Here is a 13,465-nt window from a genome sequence, read left to right as displayed (position 1 = left end):
GGGGGGGAGCCACAAAGTCTAATTTGTACAAGGATGTGAATGAAAATTTCAATGTAAAGGGATTTAGAAGAATTTCTAAGATCTTGGAGGCTCACATCCGCCAATGATCATCAGTACAAAACTTGGATTAATCTTTCTCATACTATATATATTTAAAGATTGGTCCTTATAATTTTATGTTACTCTTTAAATGTACTCGTGTTGATGTTGACTCTGTAAATAATATAATAATGAAAGCCGTTGACCTTTGACTCTTGGAGGAGGAGGAACGAAGCTCTCTTCTCAAGATTAGAAAAATAAACTCCCCAAAAGCGTAATCCAAAAGAAACCAGAGTTGTAGAAGGGAAAAATACTTGGAGAATAAGCCAACATCCTTCAGACCCCACTCACTATATATTAGTAAAACGTAGTTCCAAGATTCATCATCAAATTCCATCTACTCATTTCCACTTCGTTTCCGGGAGGAATTTTTGTGCTATTGTTTTATATTTGATTAGATAGAATCAACACAAGTAAATACATCAATGGGGTTCTTTGGTACCACTTTTAGTCTCATGCTCGGAGGTGTTTTTGGAGTCTATGTTGCCCAAAACTACGACGTTCCCAACCTGAGGGAACTGGCCCGTTCTGGATTGGCCATGGCCAAGCAAGTGGAGGAGACCAACCGCAGGCGCTGCCCTCTGGACAAGATCAATGATTTCGGTCAGGACCCGTCCCAGAAGAAGATCTAAGATGCTGTTTCGGAATTAAAATTTTCCTTTTTTTTCTGGTTCGGAGGCGGTACCTTTGATTAATTTTGTTGTTCGTCGAACTAGTTTCTCCAAGCTTCGTAATTGTTCCAAGTGTTTTTCTGGTATTTATTTTATGTGATCTGAATAAATTGATTGGTGTTGTTGAAGATCTAATTGGAAATGAGGTGTTTTGCTTGTTCTTTTCGGTTGGGGGAAAACCATATGTTGCACAACTCTAACTAAATTCAGCTAAAAAATTGGCTATTTGATAGAGTAAAACAGAGTAACTAAGGGATCTTTTTCTTCAAGGGAAACTTGAACGTCAATTCAATACAACAAATCTATTTCAGTGATAGCAGATTCCAAGATAACAAATCTATAGTTCAATGCAGAGTACCTGTTTCACTATAGCGCACATTCCAACTTTTTAGGAGTACGTTCCAGTTTAGAAATTAATTAATCTCCCAGCGGTAGTGGTGATCGTGAGGTTTCTGGTTCACCTTTTTCCTAAAGAGTCTCAGAAAAAAGTTGGAATTTTACAAATTGTTGTACGGTGATTTTTTTTTTTCAATTAAATTGTGGTGTGTCATACTATCCATGAATTTTCCTGACCTCCCGACGTCCCGTCCGACCCCGGGGCCATTTGTACTTTTATGCAGGCAACGTTACTTAACCAGGAGCCACAGGACAGAGCTTAACAATTCTGTAGAGAAGAAAGCATCACCCTCTACAGACGACGCACTGAAGCAGTCACAGCTGACATTCACCAATCACAAACGAGCTGTCATCAAACTCCGCTGCAGCCATAAACTCCCAATTCATCTCTATCTTGACTGCTACTTTCCCCTTCTTCAACTTGACAAAACAAATACCCAAAAAAAGGCAAGGCAAGGTCCCTTTGAAATTCCACAGAAACCAGTCCCTCGCATGTAAAATGATCAATGGTATTTGTCTACAAAATTTTTGAAAGGAAGACATGATAAACTAAATTTCGATGTTCAAAAAGAAATGGATTATCAAATGGCACTAACAATAATAGCATCTTTCCATGCAAATTGCCTGCTCTGGAATACTCGCTTCATCTGATAAAGTACCCAATTAGCACACCTACTAGACCAATGAGTAACACGATGAACAAGGAGACACGACCAACTTGATTCCTGAGAATTTCTTTCCTCGTCTTTTCCTGTCCAATATGAAAAACCCACATTACAGCATATCATAAATATAGAAAGTAGTAATTGCTATCTCTTCAATGCACCGAATTAAGCTCATACATCGTGACGTATAAAACAATTGGCATACATTGCCTTGAACTATTCCGCTAGTCACCGATACATCATCCAAAAGCATGCTACTACTGTTCTTTTATCAAGCAACAATGGAGCAGGATATTCATGTCCTTATTAGACAAAGGGAAACAATTGTCACATCAAGTCAAGAACAAAAGATTAACCCTATAATTAGCGGGCAATCATAATATTCTGCTTGTTAAAATGAATAAAGCTTGGTTCTGAGATTCAAAATTTTGAAAGAAAAGCATATTAGAAAAGATCCGTCATGAAAGCTTTGCCACATTAGGCATATTTAGATTTACAACATAAGCCTCCAATCAAAGCATTTCAAGTTTTTAACATAGAACCTGCAGTGATTTATCTGACTTCATTGTTTTCAGTATGAATTTTTAAATATGAACTCTTCTCTCGTGATTCCAAGTGACCTCCCATTTCACCACACCATCCCCTCTCCTGTAACAAAGAATGTAGGAATGCCCTCCCATTTCATCACATATAAAAGAGCGAAGCCTTCACGAAGAGTTAGGGTTCTGTGATTTAGGAAACCTAGATGACTACTTGAGCTCAAGGTGAACAAAAAAGTCCTTCAAAAAAAAAAAACTCTGGTGAAAAGGTACAGAGTAGTTACAATCATGAGCTTTGGTTTCCCCATATTTAAAAAAAAAAAAAAAAATCTTTCTACAAAAAACTATGATGTCATCATCTGTTAACTGATCATGAGCTTTGGTTTCCCCATATTTAAAATATTAAAAAAAAAAAAAAATCTTTCTGCAAAAAACTATGATGTCATCATCCTGTTAACTGAACACAAGCTCAAACATAGTATTAATTTGACGTTACTGATCTAGACATCATGAACCTAACCAATACACCCAATCTTGAAGTCAATTCTCAAACAACTTAGCTCAAAAATGGGCATGAACCTACATAATTATGCTCATACTCTGTACTGTTAATAGATTATGAATCGAAAAGGAAAAATTAAGATAGCCCCATAAAGATGTGAAAAGGAGGGGGGAAAAAAAGAAAAGGGAAACTATCGAAACATGAGTCATCATGTGATATAGCATCAGTTTTAGCAATTCATGATCATTCTCAGCATACCAGCTCAAGATAAAGCTTTTGATTCTGTTGAGTAGCAGAAGTCTTCTCCTCCATCAACTTTGATATCATAGGCCAATCCTGCATTAGAAAAAGTGTTACGCTAAACAACTATCACCCACAGAAGGGGTTAAGAAAATAACACAAATGACTAACAAAGGGCAGATGACAATTGCACATGCTTTAAAAAAACTCAGTCAAGACACTTAATTGATCCAGAACAACAAAATGGTACAAATTAATTGGCACCCCCAGTAGTTCATCATGTCCAGCCTCAGTAAAAGAAAATTTTCAGTTGCTAAAGAATTTTGACAATAAAGCATCTCAAGATACAGAAACCAACTTAAAAAACAATCTACTTTTTTTGGGACACTAAGATGACAGGTATACTCAATCAGAAGTTCTCTTGCCAAAATATTTGATTGCAAACTTATCTCCAAAATAACGAATTTCACAAAAACAAAAGCATAATTAAAATGGATAAATGTAAACCAGACTGAAGCGCCTTAAGATATGTGCTTTCATTTTTCAATCGAAACAAGGTCTGCAAAGATGTTGCCTATGATGTTGGATGCAAAAGAAAGAAACGTCTGTTCACCTCTGAAGAGGATGCTCCGCCTGTTGACTCCTCAAAAGTCCTACTTACCTGGCATATTTGTAGGACAAGGCATGATTAAAAAATCAATGGAGGCAAGGCAACAAATGTGAAATAATGAACACTTACATGCTCAGAACTTTTAACCTCATCATCAACCATAGATGATATGGGAGAAGAATCTTCTTCAGGTTCTTCAGGGACTGGAGAAGGGGGATTGGCAGGAATATAAGCAACCCTCAATTTGGACTCCCCAATGACCTTTCCGTCCTCCTTCTCGAACTACGGATCAAATTCACAAAAATCAGTTCATTTCAATATATCAACTCACTCATCAAACCCAAAATCATATGAAAATAGAATAAAATATGATCAAATAGACTCTTTACATAAGTTATCTGCCCTAAAAGAAAGAACCCACCATCTGCTGATTTAACTCCTTTGCACCCTCAGGCATGACAACACTCTGAACTAGAAACTTATCTTTGCACTGCATATCAGGGGGCATCTCTTTATGCGCCTGCATTGTAACTGCACAATCAACAAGAAAACAAGCAATTGGCAATACAAGTTAACCTGTAAGGTACATATTCCCCACCAACTAAGCATTATATGCTGAAAACCAGAATACTTGGTTAATACATATGAAGAACCATAAAACCTCTTATCAGGAACTATAACTTCCATGAAATAAACTTTACCGGTGACATTGCTAATGGCACCAGGCCGAATAACACCAGCATTCGGCCGAACACTGTACTTTCTGGGATTGGTTGTTTTAACCTTAAGACAACATCAAAACTAATTAGTCCATAACACGTATTCAAAACATACGTTGTTTTTTCACAGAATAGGAAGAAGGAAAGGAATGGTTGAAAATCCAACCCTCGTTCCAACACAAAAACGAAGCCCCTAAACCACAAGGCTATATTCGATTCTCAGATTAACAAGTACCTTGAATGCAATATATTGATCAGTCCTGTTGATGAGTTGCAAAGAACATGAACTCTGCTTTCTCAATTCAACTTTTTCCGATACATGCCAACAAAATCATCAAGGAGTAGCATCAACAAAAACCAGAAAACAAGAATAACCCATTAGTTGAACCATAACAATCAAGCAACCAGCGAAAGCTAAAGCACCAAAAGCCTAAAAAATAAATAAAATCAAAACCCAAAAAAAAAGAGACAAAACACAAATACCAGAGAGCAAAGAATCTTAAACAAGAGAAAATTCAAGTAAAAACTTACATGGAAACTTGAGTTCTGTTGGGTGAATGCTAAGAAAATCACCGGGGCCGCTAATTCCCATGGCTTTCTATCAAACACTTGGCAATTGGGAAATGAAGAAATAAATTCAGGGTTCTTTGAGGGAATTGGATTAAAGAAGACGGCTATGATTTCAGAAATCTGCCGTTTAAAGATTTTTTTTTCATAAACCTATTTTTCCCTCGAAGGACCCGATTTTCTTTCTGTTTTTGTTCTTCGCCTTGCAGGATGTGATCAGAAGAGAAGCTCATTGGCTTTTCCGGGAGCAATGGTCAATTGACTATATTGTCCCTCCTTACCTGTCTAAAGACTATAGCGTCCTGTCCCTCCTTAGTGGATTGTGGTTACTGGATACCACCAGACCAGCCACGCTCGGTCTACCCAGCCCGTTAAAGGCAGGGCCTTCATGGGTTGGGTCCAAAAATATTAGACTGATTATAATACTGGTAGATCCCCCCATACAACGATAGCGTTTTTCTATTACCATTTAATAAATGGATTAATTACGAAACTCCCCCTCCAAAAGACCCTGCTTTGTCATTTTGTTCCCCACATTTTGTTATCAGATGGATCCCATTTTTAAATTTACAGAATTACACTCAAACGTACAATTAACTCAACAAAGACAAATCAAAATTGAACATTTTTCACATGAGATGTATAGCTCTGAAGAAAGGAAGAATAAGCTTTAAAAAAAAAAAATCAATGATGTGCTCGTTATCATGTATTGTCATATTAAGAAAAATCAAGATAAAATATGTGCCCAACAAAATTGATGATTTTGCAAGCAAATATGTGTTGTTGTGCAAATCTTTTACAACTAATATGTACAAATAACTAATCTCATTCAGTTTTTTTTAAAAAAAATTTGTGCTTTGCAAAAAGGGCATGTGGCATGTCGAAATCACTTTTAATGTAGGATTACTTGGTTTGTTTATTATCTTGGAAAAAATTAAAAATTTTTAAGGGGCACATTGATCTAATTGAATAATAAGAAGGGTAAACATAAGGAAATAACATTTTTGATGGGGGATTTGTATAATTATGCTAATTGCTCTTCTTATGCCAGAGTACTTTCCCAAAGTAGTAGTTCAATAATTCATCATTGAGTTATATATACATTGAATATCAAAAGTAAATTTAAATGTCAACTCTTTATATTTTCATGATAGGTCGCTAGAAATCAAATTATAGAAAATTTTTACTTTGTACAACTTTATAAGACATTAGAGAAAAAAAAAATTGATGCTCTACGAAATATCCAGATAACTACTTTGTGTTATGAAAATCTTGGACAAATTAAAATTAAACATTTGAGGTGGAAACAAATTTGCAAGATAAAAATAACTAGAAGGAGGCATTTGATTCTTCAGTCTTTAACAGAAATTACGATGACAAATCACTTTAGTTATAACTTATTAGGATTTGGTGTATAAGAAACGATTAAAGTGTGAAATTATCTACTAGCAAACATTCAAAATACTAAACAATGCAATTGCTAAAATGTTTGCAAGAATCTGCTTAGAAACAGAATATAAAAATTTCTAAAATGATTAGACTTTATTTGATATGTGTTAAAGATCCTTTTTTTTTTTTTCGGAAAGAATGTAAAAAAGATATAAAGCAAAGAAAATCGAATTAGCTTGGGATTTCCAGCGGACATCCACCAAGGCTGCCAAACCAATCATTAAAACTCAACAAAGATTGGGGACCGGAGGCCGGACAGTTAAAATCCATATGCTTGGCCAGGTCTGGTCGAGAAAACACAGGGGGATGTTTGTCGGGAAGCTGGTTCGTTTGGAATGATGGTAGTAGTAAATTATTTGGAAAAAAATTTATGTGAAATATTGTTCAACTTTTTTACAAGGGGATATGTGTGAGATAAAAAAATAATTAAAAATTATATTTATGATATAAGCAAAACAGAACGTGATTTTTTGTTTTTTTGGCAAATCGTGATAACTAAACATACCAAATTGATGATGTTTGATAGGATTTGTCTCTGTCGAAATCTTCTCGTTTTGCTCTTTGGTTACACAGCAGGTAGATTGATTACTTTTATTTCATTTTTTAAGCTCGTGAATTACTATTTGAAACATTTTCTTTTTCTAAATTTATCCCTAGACTGGGATATATAATTTTAGGGATTATCCCTTTATTATCTTTTCTAAACAAGTTTTAAGCCGCCAAAGATTTTTAGCAACTTTAAAAATAATAAAAAGAACTACCTAAGAACAAAGAGTTCGTCTTATCTTTCAAGGAGTGCGGCGGTAAGTAGCTTGTAGTATTACCAAGCAGGGACAGAATTGTATCCTCCAGGCCTTTAAATACAGGGTTAGTTTTTAATTTAATTAAATTTTTTGTACGGACTGAACAATGCTATTTGCTTTCAAGCAGGAATGCAAATGAATCAAATCGCTTGCGACCAACTCAACCCCATACTAGATTCAAGTTCGGTCAACATTGCGTTCGAATTGAGTTCAACCTGACTGACCAAGTTGAACTCGAGTCGAATTCAAGTCTAGAGATATTCATCTCATTAGCTCGCGAGCTAACTCGATTATATATATATATGTTTTTATTTTTTTATTTTAATAATAAAATTACATATATATCTCTAATATTTTATTATTTGTTAAGAAATTTTATTTTTAAAAATAAAATAATATTCAGAGATATTCTTTCTTCTTTTTTTTAAAAAAAAAATTATTTGTTTGTTTGCAGGTAAGCCTTTGGTTCTTATCTATATAATTAATCATATTGTCTATTAGAAAATTTTCCAATGGTCCAAATTGAGTTGTTTTTGCCATAAGAAGATAATTTTTCATTCATCGGCAAGATATGCTGCATTCATGCATAAGTTATAATCCTGGACTTAACAAGACATTGTTGCTGCTTTTGACATAGTACTAATGAATGTGGTAAAAAAAATAAACACAAAGTAGAAGAGGAGATAACTTGCACGGATTTGGATTCCTCATCCAAACACGGAGGGTCCTTGACCATTGAAAAGCCTATTCCTGCAGGCTGAAAACACGAGATGATGGATCAGGTACTTCCAATTTCACGTTCCCTGAACATTGATTGAGCTGCAAGCCCTACGCTGTCAATTTTAATTGCTTCTTCAAATTACTGCTGTTGCATGAGCTGGGGTCAATGGACTTATCACTGATTCTCATATTTTTTGGCAAATACTACTGATTCTCATATTCGATTCTACTTTTTTTTTAAATTTTTTGGTGTACTGCATGATTACACAAGATTCTTGGAAGCAAGTGCTACACTTGATGAGCCAGATAGACATGCTGCCCAAATGGTTGTCAACATAAAGACGTAAATGCAGATTTTTCGTTTCCTACAAATTACAATTGATCAGCACATTAATGCCCCTTTAATTTTGCACAGTTCACATAATATGGCTTTTCACCTTTTGTTATGAAGTTATTCTTTATCTGTGAACACCAAAGTTACTGCAGTTTCTTTTTATTTTGGTAGTAAAATAAAGTCTAGATGGATCAAGTTTCAATCACCGTTACGGGTTAGGGTATGCCTTTGAAATCACAGGTCACTTGTAGAAGTTCTTACATATCGCCTATCAATACAGGTTTTACATCGATAGCAAAATTCAAATACACGATCTTTTATTAGAAAGTGATAAGTCCTTATCAATTGAGCCAACTTGTGTTTTGACGCATTTTATTTTTTTGGACATCAAGGACTTCCTTCATATACGGAACACTTCCAAGGGCCATGCTAACTCTCCACACAGGGCCTTAAGCTTAATTAGCTAGGAGTTTTAACAAGAAAGGTCTGATTATCAAACTGTAAGAGGAACCCTAGTGTAGACCGGGAGAGGAAGTGGGATGCTTCAATCATGATACAACGTAACGTCAAGACTGCAGATCATTTATTGCATGGCCACAAAAAATCAAATTATCAGCCAAGTCCAGTGCCATCACAAATAAGCCAAAATTTGTATTCAGTCTGCCTGAAATCTGAGTGTGCGAGTACATTCCGCACAAATGTAAACATGATGATATGAATCTGAAACATACCAAATTATTGCTGCTCCCACAAGGTCCATCCACTCCATGCAGCAGAGATCTACTCTATGTTTATCTTTCGTGACTTGGTCTTAGTAAACAGCTAGCCAGTGGTCCTGTCTAATACTGAAAAATCGCGACCATATATACATATATATGAAATGAAAGGGGAGCTTCCATGCAAATGCTGCAGTGCTTCCTTCCGGAGGACATAAATGCAAAATCAAAATCGTCTTCTTTCTGGCTTCAAACTGTCCTATCCAATCAGTGACTCTGCGGCACTGGGCAGCGAGTACACACAGGTGGCCGCCATAAATGGACCGGGCTAAAAACACAGAACGTACGCTAACCTATTACGTGCCTCATGCCCAATGAAAGTTACGCACTTGTCTTTACCTCAGGTGAGTTAAAACATATTTATGATTGTAACACATGCTCTTAATAAAATCTGCACATCCCAACATTGAGGAATGAGAAATCAGCAATTGCACTAATTAAAATCAAGAGATAAAGAAGAGAAGGAACTATTTGTTCTTTTCTTCAAGGCTGATCCAGTAGAACTTTCACAAGGGGCACAAGCTTCACAGATTCCAATAAAGTTCAAATGTACGATAGTTTGCTTAGGATATACTCCCTCCCTTTTTTTATAACTGACGTTTAAGAAATTTGCTCTTAAGTACTTTTATCTGTCGTTTTATTATCCCCATGCAGCATTAATTATTTTTTCACAATTTTACCCTTTTATCTCTCTTTTCATAATTGGTGGGAGTTAGTTTGCATTACTTTTGGCCTAGTAAAACAGCACCATTTAATACTCTAGTGAGAGAAAACATGGGTGAATTGGACAATTAATGAGGGTACAAAAGGAAAGTAGTGTATAGATTTAAACAATGAAAAACTTTTCTTAATTGGTGTGCAAAACCTTAAACGTCAGTTATAAAAAAAGGGAGGGAGTATTACTGAATTTTTACTTTGGTCACTTTACTGGGGATCAATTTGCAAATCTCCCTTTTTTTTTAGTACCTAGGTAAGTAAGTGGATTCATTTGGGTTTCGAAATGATGCCCTTTCTTCTTTTTTTTTTTTTTTTTGATTAGAGAATTGATGTCCTTCCACTCTAAATGAAAGGTCACTTTTCATAATGACAGTGGGATATATTTGCTGAAGACGATGCTTCAGGTAGCGTCTAGCTGGAGAGAAATTAAGGAAGTCCGCTGCATTAAAGAAGGCTATGCTCTTGGACTTCCAACGTCCATATCTGCATTGAAGCAGTTACCCTGAATTAAGCCCGAACTTCAGACCTCACAACCGGGAGTGGACTCCAGCACCAAAGAGCTAAAACTCATTGTTAATGCTTAATATTTTCTAGGTTAAAATCTTGTTTGGGTTTCAGTGCGTTCACGGAAAAAAGCACTTTTAGAGTGTTTAGTAATTAATTTTTTGTAATTTAAGTAACTCAATTTTTTATAACTTAAAAGCACTTTTATTAAAAATACTTGTGTCAAAAGTACTTGCTGGGATTCAAGCAAGGCCATAACCTGTCAAACCATATTTTAAAAATTCGAGCAACAAGCACCCCCCCCCAACACACACACACGCACCAAAAAAAAAGTGAAGGTTTGATGACAAAAATACATAAGAATTTCCAACGCTTTGAGCAGGATATACACGCTATCTCAACTTTTGCGCGCAATAGGCACCTGATTTTTCTTCATACAAAAAGAATTTAACACGTACAAAGGAAAAGGAGGAATATGATGTGTATAATGCGATCCAAGTAGATGCAGGCTGTAATTCATTTCCTGTCATAACCTCTCAAATTTTGTCTAATGTCGATATAATTTTCCGTTTCCTTAGTTATTTTGACAAATATTGAAATTAAACCTTGAACTTGGGGACTGATGTGTGCGTATAATTTTGATATCGATGAACACAAGAAAGCAAGATGTAGATTTTTTTACTTTGCCGAAGAGGAGTAGTTAGCCATTAAAAAATATTTGGACAGGAGATTATTTAGAATAATTATTTAAAATAACAAGGTAACACTTTATTGTGACGTGATACAAGGAAGATAAAATGATATTTAAAATTTTAAAGAAGTAGTTGAAAAATGCACATATATAGTGCAAGGAAAAAAAATATTTTGAAAAGCTTGGTATCTAAACACACCATTAATTAACGGGGAAAAATCCATTTTTTGTTCTTAAACTTTGAGTTAGGGACACATTTTGTTCTCAAACTTTTAGATGCACTACATTTAGTACATGAATTAATTATTTTGGGCCACATTTCGTCCAAAAATGGTAAAATATTCAATTTGGATGGAGAAGGCTGACGTGGCCGTTAATTTTGACTGAAAAATTGTTTTTATTTAACGGTCACGTGTCAAATATGTGACTTTCTTCATCCAAATCAAGTAATTTACCGTTTTTGGACTAAATGTAACAAAAAATAATTAATTTATGTATTAAATGTGACGTGTCTAAAAGTTTGGAGACAAAATGTGTCTCAAACTCAAAGTTTAGAGACGAAAAGTAAACTTGTTTCTCTATTCAAGGGGAAAAGTAAAATGTTACTATGATGAAAACGTTTGAAAATCGAGAAAGAGTGAAACATGCAAGGCTAATTGACTTGGAAAGTCCTCACCTTAGCAGTTAGCAGTCGATAGATTTGTGTTTACAGTGGGAAGGGGAACCCGGACGCTTTCTCAGGTATCAGACTGTATGTATTGGATAGTCGTGGTGAACTGGTGACAGCCCAACCACCAAAAATTCTGAATGTAAATGCCTGCCGAAACTCTTTGTCCTGAATCCCGAAAGTATGTCAACAGCAGCCTACTTTAACCTGCAAAGATATCATACTGCTTTTGAAATTGGCTAAGCCGTCTTAAATTTCCTTAAATGTTACAGGTACTTGTATTCTAATGTAAGTAGCTCAAAAGGTCTGCTGATGAATAGCCATATTCACCAACCCCTTGGCCTTGGATTGGATCCATCCATTTTCCAAGTTTTTCATTCTTATCCACTGTACGGGCTTCACCATATAGCTATTTTAGATTGTCTTTGAGAAAAAAGATTAAAATCTATTCACCCTCTTGATACAGGGTAAGATAACCATTAAACTCGGAGAATTGATTACCCTAGAGACATTTGGCAACTAAAACATTCTTTTAGCTTTTGCAGGCTATAGTAATCAACACTTACACCTCCTCTCCTCTTACATGTGAAGGGCATATATATATATATATATATATGTAAAAAATGCATCAGCCTTGCTGGTTCGATGTTTTCTCCATCGAATACGCTATTAAAAAGAGAGAGAAAAAAAAAAGGCCATTTACCTCACGATACTGATTTGCATGTTATCAAGATATCCAATAAGAGTTGTCTTATAAAGTGTTGCACGATGGTGAGGCAGGCCCCTTACTCCATTATTGAGTGTAGAAACCAATAAAAACCTATGGGAATGTGCCTGTGCCTGTGCGTGCGACAGCAAGAACGTGAAAACAGACAACGGATTGGGGGCTTCATACCCTCACACTCTTCACAATTTTGATTGTAGATAGCAATTGATAGTGCAGCAGATGTGTTTGATCTGATGAAATTGGGTTAGATGAGATTGATTGTGGAATTATACTAATTCTTAAAGGGCGCTCAAATTTGCTTTGATTTTGATTTTCTGCGTGTTGTTGTTGTGTTGTTGTATACATTTATTGTATGTATTAGTGGTGTCTTCTTCATGAGTCGTAAAAAAAGAAATGCCATGCAGGAATAGAGATCTTGATTTTATTGCAAAACCACGTTTTACTATAAGTTGTTAACCTAACTTGGTAGAAATTTGCTTTAGCACATGCATCACCATGTTGAATTGTTTGTTGTTTCTATTCCACCCTCTTTTTTTTTCACTTGGGATCCTCGATTACATTTTTTTAGTGCCAATCCAATGCCACCAGTAGAATTGTGCCAAGTGTGTTGTTGTCATTAGCACTTTAATTTTTTATTAACTCAAATTGGTTCAAAGTTAACACAAATTTTCTTATTCTCTAAAACTCTGAACCAAAAGGCACACGGCCGGTCTAACTCCTGCATCAATAATTTTGTACAGCTGCTGCTTTGGGGAAAAAGAATAAGAAAACCCTCTGTTTCGCAGCATCTCGCCGAGAGACAGGCTTGAAACAGGAAAACAGCATTGCCCATAACATTCCCTAAGAACCAACTGTGAACATCCCAGTACACTTCCACCGGCAGTCCATCCACCAAAATAGTCTGGTTCCCCCTGAACTTCCACCGCAGCCGCTTCACCTGCAACACCGCTCTGCTATCCACACTGATGGCCAGAGATGGATCGTTAATCCCCCCAGTATCGCACTCAATTTCGATGTCATGTATCGGCCCGTGGTCACAGAATTGAGCCTTTGTAGTGTATACTCGCTT

General features: G+C 35.8%; 1 protein-coding gene across 1 annotated transcript; it reads right to left on the bottom strand.

Moving 5' to 3' along the window:
- Positions 1 to 1,615: 1,615 nt before the first annotated feature.
- On the bottom strand, positions 1,616 to 5,203 carry LOC113762033 (vesicle-associated protein 1-3-like). The gene is made up of 8 exons (XM_027305273.1): positions 4,973 to 5,203; positions 4,677 to 4,747; positions 4,424 to 4,505; positions 4,144 to 4,253; positions 3,852 to 4,004; positions 3,726 to 3,773; positions 3,131 to 3,208; positions 1,616 to 1,917 (listed from the first exon to the last, which is right to left on the bottom strand). Exons 1-8 carry the CDS (start codon positions 5,031 to 5,033, stop codon positions 1,810 to 1,812), a joined length of 711 nt encoding a protein of 236 aa, XP_027161074.1. The 5' UTR covers positions 5,034 to 5,203; the 3' UTR covers positions 1,616 to 1,809.
- Between the last annotated feature and the right edge of the window lie 8,262 nt (positions 5,204 to 13,465).

This window comes from Coffea eugenioides, chromosome 2 (assembly GCF_003713205.1).
Source record: "Coffea eugenioides isolate CCC68of chromosome 2, Ceug_1.0, whole genome shotgun sequence".
In the NCBI taxonomy this organism is placed as follows: Eukaryota; Viridiplantae; Streptophyta; class Magnoliopsida; order Gentianales; family Rubiaceae; genus Coffea; species Coffea eugenioides.
This window is presented reverse-complemented; position numbering and strand designations above follow the sequence as displayed.